This window comes from Pseudophryne corroboree, chromosome 1 (assembly GCF_028390025.1).
Source record: "Pseudophryne corroboree isolate aPseCor3 chromosome 1, aPseCor3.hap2, whole genome shotgun sequence".
Classification (NCBI taxonomy): domain Eukaryota; kingdom Metazoa; phylum Chordata; class Amphibia; order Anura; family Myobatrachidae; genus Pseudophryne; species Pseudophryne corroboree.
In genome coordinates this window covers 158862417-158885201 of record NC_086444.1, presented here as the reverse complement: position 1 = coordinate 158885201, position 22785 = coordinate 158862417, and the positions used below count along the sequence as shown (strand labels likewise).

At 47.2% G+C, this 22785-nt stretch overlaps 1 protein-coding gene across 3 annotated transcripts in view; it reads left to right on the top strand.

Annotated features, from left to right (window-relative positions):
- POLK (DNA polymerase kappa) overlaps window positions 1-22785 on the top strand; it is a 309870-nt gene that overhangs the window by 241775 nt on the left and 45310 nt on the right. For all 3 annotated transcript variants that reach the window (XM_063963814.1, XM_063963824.1, XM_063963822.1), the window contains 2 exons: window positions 1164-1196; window positions 9736-9832. In XM_063963814.1, the coding sequence (XP_063819884.1) occupies window positions 1164-1196; window positions 9736-9832 (130 nt within the window). The remainder of the gene's footprint in view (window positions 1-1163; window positions 1197-9735; window positions 9833-22785) is intronic.

Sequence of the window (22785 nt, the reverse complement as noted above, 5' to 3'; positions counted from 1 at the left end):
AAGACGTGTGATGCTAATTCAAAAAAGCAATTAGTTTTAAGTATCACTATAATTCAATTATTTATTATCTTTTCTAAGGGGTACCAACAAAGGTTTAAAAATCAACAAAACAAAAAAATAAAATAAATAATAATTTAAAAAAAAGTCTCAATGTTGATTGTTTTTAAATCGATCTAAAATCAATCTAAACCCAATCTATAGAAAATGTATCCCCAAGTTGCATGTGAGTGGATGGAGAATCAAAATTGCTGGGATGGACTGTGGGACCTTGGGGGTAATTCAGACCTGATCATAGCAGCAAATTTGTTAGCAGTTGAGCAAAACCATGTGCACTGCAGGCGTAGCAGATATAACATGTGTAGAGAGAGTTAGATTTGGGTTGGTTATTTTGTTTCTATGCAGAGTAAATACTGCCTGCTCTATTTTTACACTGCAATTTAGATTTCAGTTTGAACACACTCCACCCAAATTTAACTCTCTCTGCACATGTTATATCTGCCCCTCCTGCTGTGCACATGGTTTTGCCAAACTGCTAACAAATTTGCTGCTGCAATCAGGTCTGAATTACCACCCTTGACATCTGTTTGGAGGGGAACCAGTTAAAATACCGCCAATTGGGATTCTGGCAGTCACAATACCGATGCCGTAATCCCAACAGCGGGTGAAATGCTGCAGCCGGAATACCAGCAACACAGGCTATTCTCCCTCTGTGGGTGTCTACGACACCTGTAGAGGGAGAATATAACCTGTGGCGAGCGCAGCGAGCCACCGTGCTCGGCAGCAAAGCGAGTGCAGCGAGCCTGCATTGGGCTTTCTAGCCCTCGCCCCGCTGCCGGCATTCTGGCGAACAGGATCCCGCTGTCAGGATCATGATAGCCGGCATCCCGTCCGCCGGCAACTCGCACATATCCCGTTTGGAGTGCCCCGGCTATCCAACTAAGTGCCATATTCAATACAGTGCTCTTTGCATCAGCCTGCATCCATAATCCCTAAATCTTAATAAAAAAAAAAAGAATAAATAAAATATAAAACTATATTATATATCAAATATGCATGAAGTAAGCAACGGTTTAAGAAGTCACTGTAAACATTATCGTAGAGATTTAAATCACTGTTATTCCTTTTTCATAATATATTAATTTGCGCTTTTCTTCCCTTCTCAGGGACGGCGAGAGAAAAAGTATGAGCACAGAGCGGTACGTTTTAAATTAAACCCATGTGTAAAATCCAATTAATGATTCATTTATAAAGGCTCCATTGGAACCTGTTTATTTTTGTTTTGCCATCTGCATTGTAAAAATGTGTCTTTCACTTACAGTAGGCATTGCATATTTATTAAGTGAATGAAGAATTTTTTTTTTATTTAATAAAAAAATAATGGGCCTGATTCAAAGACACCCGCAGTGCCGTATGTGAGTGATTATTTGCTACTACAACATACCCTGCCGACGTATGCCTTACCCTGAGTTACGCCTAAAGATGGTATCAGGAGATGCAAAGCCCATTCCTCGGCAGTGACTTGGTGGCCTGCAGTGAATGTAAAAAAAAGTCCTCCTGCAAGACTTCTGGGAGTGTGCGGCGTGGCACACCATGCAGTATACCGTGATGCAGAATGCCGCATCGCTGTAGGATAAGCATGGCTACATCTGTGTGTCAACGCACAGTTGGTGATTCCCCTTGTAAACACTGAATGCTGTGAATCCTTTTAGATGCTTAAGGGAGATCCTTTTGGGTGTACTACGGTATACCGGCGCTCGGAATCCCGGGACCCAGCATACCAGCGCCAGTATACCGGCAGCGGGGCGAGTGCAAAGAGCCCCTTGCGGGCACACTGCGCTCGCCATGCTGCGGGCATGGTGGCGCGCTGTATGCGCCATGCTATTTATTCTCCCTCCAGGGGTGTCGTGGACACCCCAAGAGGGACAATAGTTGTCGGTATGCCGGCTGTCGGGATACCGGCGCCGGTATGCTGAGCGCTGGGATCCTGACAGCCGGCATATCAAGTGCCTCCCATCCTTATAGTAGCATGATTGCTGACAGAGAATATCACTGGCGTGTTTTACTGCATCAACCGGTAGCTTTTCCAAAGGTATGTTTATGTGGCCACATACCGTGCTTAATATATGTATACGTGTGTGTGTGTGTGTGTGTGTGTGTGTGTGTATATGTGTGTGTGTATATATAGATATAGATATATAATGTATGTGTATATATATATATATATATATCTAATGTAAGGGAAGCCAATCCTGGGCCTTTTTTTCAATCCCGGGTATCAGGATTGAAAAAAGGTAAATCCCGGAATACCCCGGCCCACACAAATACTCACCATCGTGGGTGGGAGTCGGGCTCACGAGCTGCGGGAGGCAAGGTGCAATCGTAGCAGCTAGCGTCAGCCTCACCATTGTGGGTGGGAGGGTTTGCGGGGTGTGGCCCGGGCAGCTGTCATCAGACTGCGCAACGTGACCTCTGAAATCATGTCACACTGCGTAGTACGCACTGCTGGGGGCAGGGGGAGCCGGAAGGAGGGAGCTGTGCCTCCTGAGGACGCTCAACGCTGCCCGCCATTAAAAATAAAAAAAAAATGGGGCAGGAAAATACCCCAATCCCAGGATTGAATCCCGCCCATTTTTTGGCCTATATCCTGCCAATCCCGATCCCGGATCCCTAGGAACCAACAAATGTCTATTGACATCCTTTGCTATTCTGGACCTCATTCATTCTGCATGGAGCTGGTAATATACCTTTATGCTGGACATTTTATCCAAAGGGCCAGTTTTGTATATACTGTAGACCCATACAACATAATAACACTAAAAGGCTGTAGGACAAGGAATTCCTATGGTTATGTCTATTATTAACTGCTGACTCACTATTATCCTCAATGCCTACAGTACTTGTGTGCTATATTTTTATCAATTGTACTTTAAGGTCTTATTGATATTTTATATGTGTAATATCTATTAAATGTTTTTTACATGTGAGCCGCTCAGCTAATATATGGTGCACTAGGCTCCCAGGCCAGTTGTGTGCTGTATATTCCTGAGACTGACTATATCTTATTACACAGCAGCCTTGGTAGAAAAACTAAGTAGCGCCCCATATTGACTCATGCTAATCACGCTCATCATACTTGCAGTTTTAAAAAACATTATATTAGCCTATGCAAATGATTACATTTATTGTTAATGGCTCATGTCATGATATATCTGCACTGACCTGTGTACCTAATATTCTAACATCCATTAACAGTTTGAAAGGGCAGAAACTGACTTTGGCTTTATAGTTTCAATCTCAAGCACACTTGTTTGCTTTGCGCAGTCTAAATAATATGACACCACACTACTTACAGAGCAAGTAAAGCCAGCTTCTGACAATGGGGCAGATGTATTAATCATATAAATGAATGCATTAACCAGATAAATACACCAGCCAATTAGCTCCAATATGTAAATGAACAGTTAGGAGGTGATTGGCTGGTGTGTTTATCACCTTGCACTTATCACTGGTTTATCACTTCCTTGTGCCTTCTCCAGGTTAATACATCTGCCCCATCGATACAAATCAAAGTGTGTGTATTACTGCACTGCATAGTATATGTGACATAGCCAGAGTATGTATACCTAAGTCCGCCACGCTCTCTGCCACTCCTCTGCATCAGAGACATTCTTTCTCTTAGAGGATACTGGGAATCCGTTTAGTACCATTGGGTATAGATGGGTCACTAGGAGCCTTGGGCACTTTAAGAATTTGATAGTGTGCGCTGGCTCCTCCCTCTATGCCCCTCCTACCAGACTCAGTTTAGTAAATGTGCCCGGAGGAGCCGGTCACGTCGCTGGAAGCTCCTGAAGAGTTTTCTGCATTTATTTTGTATGTTTGTTTTTTTCAGGCAGGTCTGGATGGCACCAGCCTGCCTGCATCCTGGGACTTAGGGGGGCGGAATGGCCCAACCTCTTGAAGGGTTAATGGTCCCGTTCCCCGCTGACAGGACACTAGCTCCTGAGGGAACTATTCGCAAGCCCCACCACGGCGAGCATACATTCCCGCAGCACGCTGCCACCCCTAACAGAGCCAGAAGTAAGAAGAGTGGTGAGTACTAAGCCAGCGTCCCGGTTAGCGGGTCGCCGGCCATTATGGCGGCATGAGGGTACGGAGATGCACGGCTTCTAGGTGGGTCGGCTGGGTCTCGGGACTCAGTACACAGTGCAGACGCACCGCTTCTGAGGGAGCGAACTGAGTCTAAGTACACTACGGGTGTACACAGTACCTAGACTGGCATTACAGACTTTTAAGGCGTCTGACTCCGTTGTACTGTAAGCACTAAAATTACCTCAGCCAGTATAAAAAAGCAGGAACACCGCATGCCATTGATGGGGTGGGGCTGCACTATGAGCGGATCCAGCAGCTCACCAGCGCCATTTTCCCTCTGCAGTGGACACAGACGCTGACTGACAGGGTAGTGCAGCTCCTCTGGAGAGACTCCAGATTACCTCAGCTGTACCAGGGGGTCATAGCAGGGGGGGAGCGCTTACTAGTGTACTAAGTCCCCAATTTGGGTACTTAGTCTGCGACCCGGCTAAGCTTGGCATTAGCAGTAAGGGTGCTGTGTGCTGGCTCCAGACTATCTCTGTGTCTCTCTGGAAGGGCTCTTTGTGGGTTAATTGTGCATTTAACCTTTTCCTGTGTGTATGTGCTGTCACTGTCACATTATGTCAGACAAAGAGTGTGTTTCATGTAAGGCACAGTATTCCTATTCTCCAGTGGGTTCACTGCAGTGTACTCAGTGTAGTACACCCTCCCAGGCTAGCGAGGCAGAGCCAGCTTGGCTGGATTCCATTAGGGGAATGTTTTCCAATATTTCTACTAAATTGTCCCGCAATGAGAAAGAGACGCAATACTTAAAAAAATCGATGACTGAGTTTATGAACAGAGACTCAGTACCCAAACCAGTGTCTCAGTCCCCTACCATTTGTCCGCAAAAAGGTCCTTTGGCCCATATCCTGCAGTCTGACTCTGATGATGAGGGGTCAGACATGGATGAGTGGGAGGTGGACTCAGAGGTGGGGGAGGCTACTCTGTCACAGGGAATAGAGGCTCTCATAGAAGCTATGAGAAAAGTTCTACATATCCCTGATTAGGTAACAGAGGAGAGTGAGGAATCTTATTTTAAGATAAAGAAGAAATCCTCAGCCACTTTTCCTGTGTCAAAAGAACTAAATGCCCTGTTTGAAGAACTGTGGGTTAATCCTGATAGGAAATTTCAAATCCCTAAAAGGTTGATATCATCTTTTCCCTTTCCTCCTGAGGATAGGAAAAAATGGGAATATCCACCGATAGTGGATGCATCACTATCTAGGCTGTCACAGAAAATTGTATTGCCTGTCCCTGGTGCAGCCTCCCTAAAAGACACGGCTGATCGTAGAATTGAGAATACACTCAAATCTTTGTATACAGCTGCTCGGGTGGCCCAGAGACCCACTATAGCATGGGTGGATTACTAAGGCCATCGCCAAATGATTGGGTAACCAAATTGAGGGGTTAGGTACTCCTGCAACATATAAAGGACTCTGCGAATTTTATGGTGGAAGCCATAAAAGAAATAGGATTGCTTAATGCACACACCACTGCTATGGCAGTGTCAGCAAGCAGAGGCTTATGGCTATGCCAGTGGACTGCTGACGCGGACTCCAGGAAAGGCGTGGAAGGCCGACCCTTCACAGGAGAGGCCTTATTTGGAGATAAACTAGACAAATGGATCTCCAAAGCTAATGCAGGTAAGTCCACGTATCTTCCTTCTGCAGCTCCCCAAGCCAGGAAGGCTTACTCAGGACCTAATCTACAGTCCTTTTGGAATGCCAAGTTTAAGGGCAAAACCAGAGGTTCTTCTACAGCCACCAGAGGCGCTAGAGGTAAACTACAAAAACCAGCAACTGCTGGTTCACAGGAGCAGAGCTCACGGTGAACCGCGATGCCTGGAAGACCGGCAGGTGGGAGCCCGACTAAAATGTTTCAGTCACATCTGGACAACATCCTGCCAGGATCCCTGGGTCTTATTTCCCAAGGCTACAGACTGGAGTTTCAGGAGCTCCCACCTCACAGATTCTTCAAATCAGGCTTACCAGTTTCACAGGAAGCAAGTATAACCTTACAGGACGCCATTCAAAAACTGGTACAGACTCAGGTCATTGTTCCAGTTCCACCTCATCTGCAAAACAAAGGATATTATTCCAACTTGTTTGTAGTACCGAAATCGTACGGTTTGGTAAGACTGATTTTGAACCTTAAGTCGTTGAACCCGTACTTACGAGTGTTCAAACTCAAGATGGAGTCTGAGAGCGGTGATCTCAGGTCTGGAGGAGGGGGAATTCCTAGTGTCTCTGGATATTAAGGATGCGCACCTTCACATTCCGATCTGGCCGCCTCATCAGGCTTATCTACGGTATGCACTGCAGGACTACCACTATCAGTTTCAGGCCCTGCCATTTGGTCTCTCCACGGCAACGAGAGTGTTCACCAAGGTGATGGCAAAGATGATGTTTCTACTCGGCAAACAGGGAGTGAACATAATTCCGCACTTGGACGATCTTCTGATAAAGGCTCCGTCCAGGGAGCGGTTGTTGGGCGGCTTTGGCCTCTCAACCAGACTACTCCTGGATCACTGGTGGAGTCTGAACTTACCAAAATCTCAATTGGAACCAACACAGAGGCTTCCTTTCCTGGGAATGATACTGGACACAGAGTCTCAGAGAGTGTTCCTTCCCTTGGAGAAGGCTATGGAACTCCAGTCAATGGTTCGGGCTGTCCTGAAGCCAACCTGGATCTCTGTGCATCTGTGCATTCGCCTTCTGGGGAAAATGGTGGCCTCTTACGAGGCGCTTCAGTACGGAAGGTTTCATGTGAGGCCCTTCCAGCTGGATCTGTTGGACAAATGCTCCGGATCGCATCTTCACATGCACCAGAGGATCTGTCTCTCGCCAAAAGCCAGAATCTCCCTTCTGTGGTGGCTACAGACTTCTTACCTCGTCAAGGGTCGGAGGTTCAGGATTCAGAATTGGATTCTGCTAACCACAGACGCAAGCCTCATATGTTGGGGAGCAGTCACCCAAGGGGTACAGTTTCAGGGAAGATGGTCAAGTCGGGAAGTCGTCCTTCCAATAAACATCTTGGAACTCAGGGCAATCTACAATGCCCTTCTGCAGGCCTCATCTCTACTTTGTCCGACGGGATTTGAATGGCCTGGTTCCAATGTAACAGCGGTAACGTACATAAACCGACAGGGCGGAACGAAAAGCAGAGCAGCAATGTCAGAGGTGTCAAGAATTCTCCTCAGCGGTCTCCATTCCGGGAGTAGACAACTGAGAAGCAGACTTCCTCAGCAGACATGACCTGCATCCGGGGGAGTGGGGCCTCCACCCGGAGGTGTTCCGGTGGTTGACACGTCAGTGGGGATATCCACAGATCGACATGATGGCCTCTTGACTCAACAAGAAGCTCAAGCGGTATTGTTTCAGGTCGAGAAACCCACAAGCAGTGGCGGTAGATGCTCTGACAACTCCGTGGGTCTACCAGCTGGTGTACATGTTTCTTTCACTTCCTCTGATCCCAAGAATTCTAAAGAGAATAAAAAGGGAAAAGGTTCACGCAATCCTCATTGCTCCGGACTGGCCTCGAAGGGCCTTGTATGAGGATCATCTCGAGATGCTGATCAAAGATCCGTGGCCTCTACCTCTTCGCGAGGATCTTCTGCAACAGGGCCCGTTCGTCTATCAAGACTTACCGCGGCTACATTTAAAGGCATGGAAGTTAAACGGCTGATTCTAGCCAGAAGAGGGATTCCTGACAAGGTCATCCTGACTATGATCCAAGCCAGGAAGGGGGTAACGTCTGAACATTACCACCGTATATGGAAGAAGTATGTCTCTTGGTGTAAAACCAGACAATATTCTGTGGTGGAATTTCATCTGGGACGTCTCCTGCTTTATCTGCAGTCGGGAGTGGATGTGGGCCTACACCTAGGTCCCATTAAAGTCCAAATTTTGGCCTTGTCTATTTACTTTCAGAAACAATTGGCTTCTCTTCCTGAGGTCCAGACGTTTTTGAAAGGTATTCTGCACATCCAGCCTCCCTTTGTGCCTCCCATGGCACCTTGGTGTTGCAGTTCCTCCAAACAGACTGGTTTGAACCGTTACAGGAGGTTGACATAAAGTACCTTACATGGAAGACCGTCACACTGTTGGCCTTGGCCTCAGCAAGACGTGTGTTGGAGCTAGGGGTGTTTTCTCACAAGAGTCCCTACATAATTTTCCATGAGGACAGAGCTGAACTTAGAACTCGTCAGCAATTTCTTCCTAAGGCGGTGTGCGCTTTTCACATCAACCAACCTATTGTGGTTTCGGCTGTGACGGACACCTCTGCTACTTCAAAGACTTTGGATGTTGTGAGGGCTTTGAAGGTGTATGTAAAGAGAACAGCTCGTCACAGAAAATCTGAATCGCTGTTCGTTCTATATGAGCCCAATAAAATTGGGTGTCCTGCTTCAAAGCAGTCTATTGCACGCTGGATCAGGCTCACTATCCAGCATAGTTTCCTAGACTGAGTTAGTTAGGAGGGGCATAGAGTGAGGATCCAGCGCACACTATCAAATTCTTAAAGTGCCCAAGGCTCCTAGTGGACCCGTCTATACCCTATGGTACTAAATGGATTCCCAGTATCTTCTACGGACTACAAGAAAAGGATTTACCGGTAGGTAATTAAAACCTGATTGACAGGCAACACTGCAGCTGATGCTGAATGAGGGCCACTGTCCCAAATAAGGGAGCAGTGCCCCAAGTGTCTGTAATGGATGGATGGAGTAGGCAATATGGCATTTCTTTAACATAGCTGCAGTGAAATGTCTGTACAGTTACCATTGCACAATGTATTTCTACTGTACCTTTATGGTTTATATCTGAAAGTCTGCATTCCACAATCTGTTCCATATCAATAGCCATTCCTCCGTTTAGTTAGTTACTCACAAGTCTTTTGATATTACTCACTGACAGACCATTTTCAGGTGTGGCTATTGTGTTATAGGAAGGGCACTATTTCCTTTACTTTTAACTTAGCTATCCATCCTCTAGTAAGCCAGTGTTGCGTGAATGAACTGTTCTTTGTGCCATTTCATTACAGGTAATTCATTCTGGTAACCTAATAAATTGTTGGGCACACCGTCTGAAGGTATTGATTGCTTTGTAGTCCTTCCAAGACTCATTTTTGTCAAGGAAAGTTGTGTTTAGACTTATGTCAGTCAAGTTAAGCTCATCAAGGGGCACTTTCATTTTTAACAGTGGTTTATATATGCTCAAAATGCTCTTGTCCATACTATAAAGTGATAGGGGCGTTAGGAATAGCGGTCCACTGAGGAACAGGTTCTGCCGGTAACCTATAGCAGTTGATCACTCGATTTCTTAGCATTTTCAAAACTACAAAAACGTTAACTGTAATCTGATTGGTGAGTATATCGCCTGCTCCTTGCGCGTTTATCTGTTCATTGAGTTGTTGCTAACAGACTGACCACCCTTGGTCTAGGCAGGTGTCATTGTACTGTAGTTTCCATTTGTGTTAGCAAGTATGAGCACATCTCTGATCAGCAAGAAACAGCACCTCCTATAGATTCTAGCAAGGAATGTATTAGTTCCTCTTAATGGATCTTAAACATATAAAAGATAATTATTTTCTTGCCATTAACAATTCCAGGACCTTCAGTGAGATAAATGTAGCCGAGGAACAGTATGAATTGTGCCGGGAACTCTGCAAGGACCTAGCTGAAGACCTTCGGAAAGAAGCGCTTAAGGTTTGTTTATCCGCGTTTTCATTTTCATTTACAGACTACATGTTGCCAGGCATGGCGAGTTATTTTTGTAAAGCAGATAGAATCCTTTGTCACTGACAGTCTCAAAGTGATGTCTTGCTGTGTTTCTAATAACACAGACGGTGCCTTAGGGCAGTGTAATTCTACCTTGATTTTCTGAGCAAGAAGCTGCAGTGATCTAAACACCTATCCTGGTTGGAACAATCCATTTAAGATTGCTGACATAATATAATCCAGTGTAAATACTGATAAGGCTGTCTTTTAATGGTTTCCTAGTCATCAATCATCCATTCTTGCTTGTCTAAATGACCCTAGTCTTGAAGTGGGAGTGGACTGAGCAAATAGTTTTGAAATAAAAAGTCAGGCCCACCCGCCTGTGTGACTTGACGTTTGCCAAGTCAATATAATGTTTGCTTATTTATTTTGACAGTGTCACCAATTTACGATGCGCCATACAGAGACTATGATGGAAATTCAATTAGCGGCAGTAGATTACGGCGGGCTAATTGATCTCCCATGGTGGCTATCCAATTAGCCCCAAAGCCAACAGTCACCTGCTTCAGCAGGTCTAAAAAAAATGGCTCTGGGGTGAACGGGTGCCACAACAGCGTTAACGCACAAATCTGTGAACTTTTCACGGATTCTGTGTTTTAACATCTGTTAGCTCGTGTTAAAGCATGTTAACATGGTAATTTCATGGACGTTCACAAGTCATCAGGGGAATTCGGAAGGTAGCCCAAGGCTACCTCCCATTTTCACCCGTGGTAGTTTGCCCCGAGTAAATGAATTCACCCCTACAGTATATGTCATTCACACAATAAATAAAAGCATCACAGAATTACTATTGGAAACGTGTGAAAACTTGTTAAATAACAAAGAGGAAAAACTTACCCATATACCACTATTTGCCAGATTTGAAAAACCGTACGTCATGTAAGCGCAGAGTTATAGCTGAAAATAGTAGATGACATTACCGTTGTAGGTAACCACCAAACCTCATACAAAAGCTTATAAGAAGAAATTGTTGCACAGGCTATGAGAACAATCACAAAGCCTGAAAACCATGCAGAGGTCCACGCTGCAAGCTTTGTACCCATACTACTGGCTCCACAACAGTGATATTATATAGTGCGTGATGCCTGGCACTCAGTTCGGTTGTAGTATGTTATGCCGGCAGCAGGGAGAGCGCAAATGAGCCCCTTGCGGGCTTACTGCGCTCGCCACGCTGCGGGCACGGTGTCGCGCGCTATTTATTTTCCCTCCAGGGGGGGGTCATGGACCCCCAAGAGGGAGAATAGTTGTCGGTATGCCGGGTGTCAGGATTCCGGCGCTGGTATACTGAGCGCCGGGATCCCAACAGCCGCCATACTGATTACCTCCCCTCAGTTCACCTAGCTCATAACCATGATACAGCAACTCCCCATTAACAGCTCAGATTTGATATATCTACAGTAGTAATCTCATTTTCTCTAACGTCCTAGTGGATGCTGGGGACTCCGTCAGGACCATGGGGAATAGCGGGCTCCGCAGGAGACAGGGCACATCTAAAAAGCTTTTAGGTCACATGGTGTGTACTGGCTCCTCCCCCTATGACCCTCCTCCAAGCCTCAGTTAGGTTTTTGTGCCCGTCCGAGAGGGTGCAATCTAGGTGGCTCTCTTAAAGAGCTGTTTAGAAAAGTTTTTTTTTAGGTTTCTAATCAGTGATTCCTGCTGGCGACAGGATCACTGCAACGAGGGACTTAGGGGAGAGACTTGCAACTCACCTGCGTGCAGGAGGATTGAAGTCTTAGGCTACTGGACACTGAGCTCCAGAGGGAGTCGGAACACAGGTCAGCCTGGGGTTCGTCCCGGAGCCGCGCCGCCGATCCCCCTTACAGACGCTGAAGAACGGCAGAACGGAGGTCCGGAAACAGGCGGCAGAAGACTCCTCAGTCTTCATGAAGGTAGCGCACAGCACTGCAGCTGTGCGCCATTGTTGCTACACGGCTCACTGATCTCGGTCACGGAGGGTGCAGGGCGCTGCTGGGGGCGCCCTGGGCAGCAATATAGATTACCTTAGAGGCAAATAAATACATCACATATAGCCATTAAGGCTATATGTATGTATTTAACCCAGGCCAGTTTTCCTAATAACCGGGAGAAAAGCCTGCCGTGAAAGGGGCGGAGCTTATTCTCCTCAGCACTCAGCGCCATTTTCCTGACCAGCTCCGCTGGTGAGGAAGGCTCCCACTCTCCCCTGCACTACAGAAACAGGGTTAAAGAGAAGGGGGGCATAAATTGGCGATATAATTATATATTAAGAGCCCATATATAGAAACAACACCTTCTAGGGTTGTTATATACATTATGGCGCTTTTGGTGTGTGCTGGCAAACTCTCCCTCTGTCTCCCCAAAGGGCTAGTGGGTCCTGTCCTCTATCAGAGCATTCCCTGTATGTGTGTGCTGTAGGTCGGTACGTGTGTGTCGACATGTATGAGGAAAATGTTGGTGAGGAGACGGAGAAAATTGCCTGTAATGGTGATGTCACTCTCTAGGGAGTCGACACCAGAATGGATGGCTTACTTATGGAATTACGTGATAATGTCAACACGCTGCAAGCCGGTTGACGACATGAGACAGCCGGCGGACAAATTAGTATCGGTCCAGGCGTCTCAGACACCGTCAGGGGCTTGTAAAAACGCCCATTTACCTCAGTCGGTCGACAGACACTGACACGGACACTGACCCCAGTGTCGACGGTGAAGAAACAAACGTATTTTTCCTTTAGGGCCACAAGTTACATGTTAAGGGCAATGAAGGAGGTGTTACGTATTTCTGATACCACAAGTACCACAAATAAGGGTATTTTGTAGGGTGGGAATAAACTACTTGTAGTTTTGCCTGAATCAGATAAATTAAATGAAGTGTGTGATGATACGTGGGGTTCCTCCGACAGAAAGTTATGGGCGGTATACCCTTTTTCCCGCCAGTAGTAAGGGCGAGTTGGAAAACACACCTTAGGGTGGACAAGGCGCTCACACGCTTATAAAAAACATGGCGTTACCGTTTCCAGATACGGCCGCCCTCTAGGAGCCAGCTGATAGGAAGCTGGAAAATATCATAACAGTATATACACACATACTGGTGTTATACTACGACCAGCAATCGCCTCAGCCTGGATGTGCAGCGCTGAGGGGGCTTGGTCGGATTTCCTGACTGAAAATTTTGATACCCTTGACAGGGACAGGATTTTATTGTCTATAGAGCATTTTAAGGATGCATTTCTATATATGTGTGATGCGCAGAGGCATATTTGCATTCTGGCATCAAGAGTAAATGTGATGTACATATCTGCCAGACGGAGACACGACAGTGGTCAGGTGAGGCAGATTCCAGACGGCATATGGAAGTATTGCCGTATAAAGGGGCGGTCCATTGGACCTGGTGGCCATGGCAACAGCTGAAAAATCCACCTTTTGTTACCCCGAGTCACATATTGGCAGAAAAGGACACAGTCTTTTCAGTCTCAGTCCTTTCGTCCCCATACGGGCAGGCGGGCGAAGGCCAGTCATATCTGCCCAGGGGGAGAGGAAAGGGAAGAAGACTGCAGCAAGCAGCTCATTCCCAGGAACAGAAGCTCCTCACGGCTTCTGCCAAGTCCGCAGCATAACGCTGGGGCCGTACAAGCGGACTCAGGTGCGGTAGGGGGTCATCTCAAGAGTTTCAGCAACACTCGCAAGGGAACTCCGGGATCCTACATGTAATATCCCAGGTGTACATTGGAAATTCGAGACGTCTCCCCCTCACACAATTCACAGGCTGTATTCCCAGCAGGTGATAATCAAAGTACCCTTCTTACAACAAGGAAGGGGGTAGTATTCCACACTATATTGTGGTACTGAAGCCAACCGGCTCGGTGAGATCTGAAATATTTGAACACTTACATACAAGCGTTCAAATCAAGATGGAGTCACTCGGAGCAGTGATAGCGAACCAGGAAGAAGGGGACGATATGATGTCACTGGATATCAGGGACGTTTACCTACAGGTCCAAATTTGCCCTTCTCACCAAGGGTACTTCAGGTTCCTGGTACAGAACTGTCACTATCAGTTCAGACGCTGCCGTTTGGATTGTCCACGGCGCCCCGGGTCTTTACCAAGGTAATGGCCGGAATGATGATTTTTCTTAAAAGAAACATGGACGCTTTCCTGATAAGGGCAAGGTCCAGAGAACAGTTGGAGGTCGGAGTAGCACTATCTTAAGTAGTTCTACGACAGCACGAGTGGATTCTAAATATTCCAAAATCGCAGCTTTTTCCGACGACACGTCTACTGTTCCTAGGGAAGATTCTGGACACAGTCCAGAAAAAACGTGTTTCTCCCAGTGGAGAAAACCAGGGAGTTATCCGAGCTAATCGGGATCCTCCTAAAACCAGGAAAAGTGTCAGTGCATCATTGCACAAGAGTCCTGGTAAAAATGGTGGCTTATTACGAAGCAATTCCATTCGGCAGATTTCCCGCAAGAACTCTTCAGTGGGATCTGCTGGACAAATGGTCCGGATCGCATCCTCAGATGCATCAGCGGATAACCCTATATCCAAGGAAAAGGGTGTCTCTCCTGTGGTGATTACAGAGTGCTCATCTTCTAGAGGGCCGCAGATTCGGCATTCAGGATTGGATGCGGGTGACCACGGAGGCCAGCCTGAGAGGCTGGGGAACAGTCACACAGGGAAAAAAAAATTTCCAGGGAAGTGTGATTAAGTCTGGAGAATTCTCTCCGCATAAATAAGCTTAGAGCAATTTTATAATGCTCTAAACTTAGCTAGACCTCTGCTTCAAGGTCAGCCGGTATTGATCCAGTGGGATAACATCACGGCAGTCGCCCACGTAAACAGAAGGGCGGCACAAGAAGCAGGAGGGCAGTGAAAACTGCAAGGATTTTTCGCTAGGCGGAAAATCATGTGATAGCACTGTCAGCAGTGTTCTTTCCGGGAGTGGACGACTGGGAAGCAGACTTCCTCAGCAGGCATGACCTCCACCCGGGAGAGTGGAAACTTCATAGGGAAGTTTTTCAACATGATTGTGGACCGTTGGCAAAGACCAAAGGTGGACATGATGGCGTCCCGCCCGAACAAAAAACGGGACAGGTATTCCGCCAGGTCATGAGACCTTCAGGCGATAGCTGTGGATGTTCTGGTAACACCGTGGGTGTACCAGTCTGTGTATGTGTTCCCTCCTCTGTTTCTCATAACCAGGGTATTGAGAATTATAAGACATAGAGGAGTATGAACTATACTAGTGGCTCCGGATTGGCCAAGAGGGACTTGGTACCCGGAACTTCAAGAAATGCTCACAGAGGACTAAGGGCCTGGGGAGCTAAGAAGGGACTTGATTCAGCAAGTACCATGTCTATTCCAAGACTTACCGCGGCTGCGTTTGACGGCATGGCGGTTGAATGCCGGATCCTGAGGGGAAAAGGCATTCCATAAGAGGTCATACCTACCCTGGTCAAAGCCAGGAAGGAGGTGACCGCACAACGTCATCACCACATGTGGTGAAAATATGTTGCGTGGGTGAGGCCAGGAAGGCTCCACGACGGAAATTCAACTAGGTCGATTTCTACACTTCCTGAAAACAGGAGTGTTTTGGACCTCAAATTGGGGTTCATTAACATTTAAATTTCGGCCCTGTAGATTTTCTTCCAGAAAGAATTGACTTCAGTTCCTGAAGTCCAGATTGTAAAGGATGTATTGCATATACAGCTTTTTTGTGCCCCTAGGGGCACCGTGAGATCTCAACATAGTGTTGGGATTTCTTAAAATCATATTGGTTTGAACCGCTCAAATCTGTGGATTTGAAATATCTCACATGGAAAGTGACCATGCTGTTGACAAATATCTCACATGGGAAGTGACCATGTTGTTAGCCCTGGCCTCGGCCAGGCGATTGTCAGAATGGGCGGCTTTGTCTTACAAAAGCCCATATTAAAATTTTCCATTTGAACAGGACAGAACTGGGACTCGTCTCCAGTTTCTTCATAAAGGGGTGTCAGCGTTTTCACCTGAAACAACCTCTTGTGGTGCCTGCGGCTACTAGGGACTTGGAGGACTCCAAGTTACTAGACGTGGTCAGGGCCCTAAAAATATATATATATATATATATATATATATATATATATATATAGCTAGGACGGCTGGAGTCAGAAAGTCTGACTTGCTGTTTATACTGTATACACCCAACAAGCTGGGTGCTCATGCTTCTAAGCAGTCTATTGCACGCTGGATTTGTAGTACAATTCAGCTTGCACATTCTGTGGCAGGCCTGCCACAGACGAAATATGTAGATGCCCATTCCACAAGGAAGGTGGGCTCATCCTGGGCGGCTGCCCGAGGAGTCTCGGCATTACAACTTTGCCGAGCAGCTACGTGGTCAGGGGAGAACACGTTTGTAAAATTTTACAAATTTTGATACTCTGGCTAAGGAGGACCTGGAGTTCTCTCATTCGGTGCTGCAGAGTCATCCGCACTCTCCCGCCCGTTTGGGAGCTTTGGTATAATCCCCATGGTCCTGACGGAGTCCCCAGCATCCACTAGGACGTTAGAGAAAATAAGAATTTACTTACCGATAATTCTATTTCTCGTAGTCCGTAGTGGATGCTGGGCGCCCATCCCAAGTGCGGATTGTCTGCAATGCTTGTACATAGTTATTGTTACAAAAATCGGGTTATTACTATTGTTGTGAGCCATCTTTTCGGAGGCTACTTCGTTTTGTTATCATACTGTTAACTGGGTTCAGATCACAAGTTGTACGGTGTGATTGGTGTGGCTGGTATGAGTCTTACCCGGGATTCAAGATCCTTCCTTATTGTGTACGCTCGTCCGGGCACAGTACCTAACTGAGGCTTGGAGGAGGGTCATAGGGGGAGGAGCCAGTACACACCATGTGACCTAAAAGCTTTTTAGATGTGCCCTGTCTCCTGCGGAGCCCGCTATTCCCCATGGTCCTGACGGAGTCCCCAGCATCCACTACGGACTACGAGAAATAGAATTATCGGTAAGTAAATTCTTATTTTCACACTTTATGCTTGTAGTGATCTCTGTTCACCTCCCTCTTCCCTTCATGCTTAAAGGCTTTTACTTCTGCATTCCTCCCCTATCCCAACCGCCCCAATATTTATCATTGCACAGGACTGAATGACTATTACACTCGCTGCTTGTAAATAGTACTTTTCCCTATGTAGTACAGGCTTGCAGGAGCTCTCTGTATAGAAGTTTTAGGAACCTACTGTTCTGTTGTATCCTTTACTAGTGACTGCTATACTGCTATGCATCCTGTACCAATTGTCACAAAAATATAGGAATATATATGTCCTAATAAAATACGTTTAAATAAAATAATTATAATAAAAACGCACCTTACATTAAGTTAACAGCAGAATGAATCTACACAGGCACACAGGAAGTGAAGTCACAGGAAGAGAAGTTTGACAAGAGAGCAGTGACGTTGAGAAGAACAGATAAGTGCTACTAATCTTGGCCCTCATTAAGCATCAGTTGCAGTTTTGCTAAAAAAAAGCAAAACTGCAACTGCAATCAGTTGCATGCTGATGGCCGCCCAGCACAGGGCAAGACTAATGGTGGCCAGCGATGTGATTGCAATTCAGTTGTGATTGCATCGCTGATTTAGGATAGCCCACTTCCTTCGGAGCCTGGCTGTGAAGGCAATTGGGCCGCCGCCATTTTCCCCTTCGTAGCGGTGACCACCCCCGAAAATGGCCCGCGCTTGCCCCTTGTTTTCAACTCCACCCCCCCCCCCCCCCCCCACAATGCCACGTCACCACCCCGCAAGTGCGTCTGTCTGTTAATCAGGCAGAGGCGTTCGCATCACTGAGATGCGATTGCATTGTCCAGGTTTCGCATGTGCTGAACAGGACCTGGGTGTGTGCACCGGCCCAGGGGACGGAAGAGTGCGTCGCATTGCTAATGCGATGCCACCAGAATAAGACCCATAATTATAAAATTTACAATAGTTTTATTGAAAATTTGTAATGTATATTCATATTATACAATATATGTGTTCTTTCCAATATTAATATCCTTAATAGTAAACCATTCTAAGTTATTGATTAAACATTGATATTTTCAATCATTTGTTGTAAGTAATGGCCTCAATGGGTGGGGGTGCTGAATAAATGTATGGAACGAAAGGGAGCGGTGTCCTAAAACCGTTCAGGAATCAAGAACAAAATCCTTCACATTTAAATACACACCAACAAAACAGAAATATTTACATCAAAATTATAGGCTTAGTTTCCTCTAAAAATAAGAACATTGGTTGTCTGAAATGCTATTGGCGATCATGTAGACATTTTGAAACAAACATATATTTTCTCTTACGTCCTAGAGGATGCTGGGGACTCCAAAAGGACCATGGGGTATAGACGGGATCCGCAGGAGACATGGGCACACTATAAGACTTTTAGTGGGTGTGAACTGGCTCCTCCCTCTTTGCCTCTCCTCCAGACCTCAGTTAGATTCTGTGCCCAGGAGAGACTGGACACACACTAGGGGAGCTCTACTGAGTTTCTGTGGAAAGACTTTGTTAGGCTTTTTAATTTTAGGGAGACCTGCTAGCTACAGGCTCCCTGCTTCGTGGGAGTGAGGGGAGAGAAGTCAGACCTACTTCTTCTGAGTTAAGGGCTCTGCTTCTTAGGCTACTGGACACCATTAGCTCCAGAGGGTTCGATCACTTGGTGCGCCTAGCTGCTTGTTCCCGGAGCCGCGCCGTCACCCGCCTCACAGAAGCCAGAAGAAAGAAGCCGGGTGAGTATTAGAAGAACAGAAGACTTCAGTGACGGCAGAAGACTTCAGTAACTGAGGTACAGCGCAGCGATCGTGCTGCGCTCCATGCTCCCACACACACACACCAACGGCACTCACAGGGTGCAGGGCGCTGGGGGGAGCGCCCTGGGCAGCAGGTTACTGGAGCATGTATTCACTGGCAAAAACGCATATTAGGGGTGCCTGGGCACTATATATGAAACCCCCGCCAGTATAATATTTTACATTTGAGCGGGACTACAGCGCGCCGGGAGGGGGCGCGGCTTAGCCGCACAGCTTACCAGCGCCATTTTCTCTACTTCACAGTGCATGCAGAGACGCTGGCCCGGACCTCCACTCTCCTTACAAGTACAGGGAGCAAAACGGGGGGGGCACAGGCAATTGGTGCTATATATATATAAACAGCGCAGACATCATATATTATTTTTTTAGTAGTATATGGGCGCTGGGGTGTGAGCTGCCATACTCCCTCTGTGTTCTCTCTACAGGCTTCCCTGTGGGTCTGTCCCCTTTGGCCAGTGTGAGTGTGTGTGTGTCGGCACCGTGTGTCGACATGTCTGAGGCTGAGTGCTCCTCCCCGGAAGAAGTTACTGGAGGCGCAGAGAAGGATTTGGGAGTGACTCTGTCGGCACTGCTGTTTGGGTGAATATGTTGCTGATTGGGTGTATATACACTGCTGATTGGGTGAATATGTTGAGTACATTGAATGCAAATGTGGCGTTATTGTCTAAGAGGCTGGATAAATCTGATTCTCAGACACAAACGTGGAGAAAATCCGTGGAGGACGCCTTGTCTCAGGTACAGACCCCCTCAGGGTCACAGAAACGTTCCTTTACCCAGATGGCAGATACAGATACCGACACGGACTCTGATTCCAGTGTCGACTTTAGTGAGGCCAGTTTACATCCAAAATTGGTAAAGAGTATTCAGTACATGATTGTGGCTATTAAAGATGTTTTACATATTTCTGAGGAACCTCCTGTTCCAGATACAAGGGTTTGTTTATTTAAAGGGAAAAAGCCTGAGGTGAAGTTTCCCCCCTCTCATGAACTGAACGCTCTGTGTGAAAAGGCTTGGGAGTCGCCTGACAAAAGGTGGCAGATTCCCAAGAGAATTTTTATGGCATATCCTTTCCCCTCTGACGACAGGGAGAAATGGGAGTCGTCTCCCAATGTGGACAAGGCTCTGTCCCGACTGTCCAAAAAAGTGGCGCTTCCGTCTCCTGACACGGTTGCCCTCAAGGATCCTGCGGATCGCAAGCAGGAAACGACATTAAAGGTCATTTATGTCACTACGGGTGCACTACTCAGGCCTGCCGTGGCGTCGGCGTGGGTGAGTAGTGCTATTGCTAAGTTGGCTGATAATTTGGCATCTGACATGGATACCCTTGATAAGGATAACATTCTCTTGGTTATATCAGGGACGCTGCAGCTTACCTAAAGGATGCGACGAGGGATACTGGCCTCTTGGGATCAAGGGCCAATGCCATGGCGGTCTTGGCCAGGAGAGCGCTGTGGATTCATCAATGGAATGCTGATGCCGACTCCAAGAAGGCTATGGAAGCTCTCCCTTTTAAAGGTAGTCTCTTGTTTGGTGACGGCCTTGCTGACCTGGTGTCTACCACTACTGCGGGTAAGTCATCTTTTCTTCCTTATGTTCCCGCACAACAGAAAAAGGCGCCCCATTATCAGATGCAGTCCTTTCGGCTTAATAAATACAAAAAAGGAAGGGGCTCGTCCTTCCTCGCTTCAAAAGGTAGAGGAAGGGGAAAAAGGTCGCCTGCTGTGTCTGGCGCCCGGGACCAAAAGTCCTCCCCCGCCTCTGCCAAGTCCACCGCATGACGCTGGGGCTCCCCTACGGGAATCCGTGCCGGTGGGGGCCTGTCTCCGAATCTTCAGTCAGGTCTGGTTTCAATCGGGCCTAGATCCTTGGGTCTTAGACATAGTGTCCCAGGGGTACAAACTGGAGTTTCAGGAGATGCCCCCCTGCCGATTTTTCAAATCAGCCTTGCCAGTTTCTATTCCAGAAAGGGAAGTAGTAAATGCTGCGATACAAAAGCTGTGTCAACAGAGGGTCATTGTCCCGGTTCCCCCGTCCCAACGGGGGGAAGGGTTCTATTCGAGCCTCTTTGTCGTGCCAAAGCTGGACGGCTCGGTCAGACCGATCCTGAACCTAAAATCCCTCAATCCGTACTTGAAAACTTTCAAGTTCAAGATGAAATCTCTTCGAGCAGTCATCTCCAGCCTAGAATGGGGGGATTTTATGGCGTCAGTCAACATAAAAGATGCCTACTTACATGTCCAGATATATCCTCCTCATCAGGCCTTCCTGAGATTTGCGGTGCAGGATTGTCATTACCAATTTCAGACGTTGCCGTTTGGGCTTTCCACGGCCCCAAGGGTCTTCACCAAAGTGATGGCGGAATTGATGGTACTTTTACGCAAGCAGGGTGTCACAATTATCCCGTACTTGGACGATCTCCTGATAAAGGCGAGATCAAAAGAGCAGTTGCTAAGAAATGTGGAACTGTTCTGCAACATCATGGTTGGATTCTAAATTTGCCAAAGTCTCAGTTGATCCCGACAACTCGGCTGCCCTTCTTGGGCATGATCCTAGACACAGAACTACAGAGAGTGTTTCTTCCAGCGGAAAAGGCTCTGGAAATCCAGACCATGGTCAAGAAGATTCTGAAACCGGCAAGAGTGTCGATTCATCAATGCACTCGAGTGCTAGGGAAGATGGTTGTGGCTTACGAAGCCATTCCGTTTGGCAGGTTTCATGCCCGGGTGTTTCAGTGGGACCTGTTGAACAAATGGTCCAGGTCTCACCTGCACATGCACCGGAAAATAAGTCTATCTTCCAGGACCAGAATTTCTCTCCTGTGGTGGCTGCAAAGTTCTCACCTTCTAGAGGGACGCAGGTTCGGAATCCAGGATTGGGTCCTGCTGACCACAGATGCAAGTCTCTGAGGCTGGGGTGCAGTCACACTAGGAAGAAGTTTCCAGGGAAAATGGTCAAGCCAGGAATCTTGTCTCCACATAAATGTTCTGGAGTTAAGAGCCATTTACAACGACCTTCTGCAAGCGAAAAACCTTCTTCAAGGTCTACCTGTCCTGATTCAGTCGGACAACATAACAGCGGTGGCGTACGTAAACCGCCAGGGCGGAACAAAGAGCGGCAATGGCAGAGGCCACAAGAGTTCTCCGCTGGGCGGAACAGCACGTAAGCGCTCTGTCAGCAGTCTTCCTTCCGGGCATGGACAACTGGGAAGCAGACTTCCTCAGCAGACACGATCTCCATCCAGGAGAGTGGGCCCTTCATCAAGAGGTATTTGCAGAAGTGAAAAGGCGTTGGGGAATTCCTCAAATAGACATGATGGCGTCTCGCCTCAACAAGAAGCTTCCGAGGTATTGTTCCAGGTCAAGGGACCCCCAAGTCAGTGCAGTGAACGCCCTGGTAACTTCCTCTCATTCCAAGAGTGTTGAGGATCATAAGACGAACAAGGGTTCAGGCAATACTCGTCGTTCCAGATTGGCCACGGAGGGCCTCGTAGCCGGATCTTCAGGAATTGCTCATAGAAGATCCTTGGCCGCTTCCTCTCAGAGAGGACCTGTTACTGCAGGGGCCATGCGTATTTCCGGACTTACCGCGGCTGTGTTTGACGGCGTGGAGGTTGAACGCCAAATCCTAGCTCGTAAAGGTATTCCCGGGGAAGTCTTCCCCACTCTCCTTAAGGCTAGAAAGGAGGTCACGGCGAAGCATTATCACCGTATTTGGAGAAAATATGTGTCGTGGTGTGGAGCCAAAACAGCTCCTGCGGAGGAGTTTCACTTGGGTCGTTTCCTCCATTTTTTGCAGGCAGGCGTGGAAACAGGCCTGAAATTGGGTTCCATCAAAGTGCACATTTCGGCTTTATCTATTTTCTTTCAAAAATAATTGGCCGCCCTTCCTGAAGTTCAGACTTTCGTGAAGGGAGTACTGCATATCCATCCTCCGTTTGTGCCACCCGTGGCACCGTGGGATCTTGAAGTGGTGTTACAATTTCTTATGTCTCACTGGTTTGAACCTTTGCGAAAGGTTGAGTTAAAGTTTCTCACTTGGAAAGTGGTCATGCTT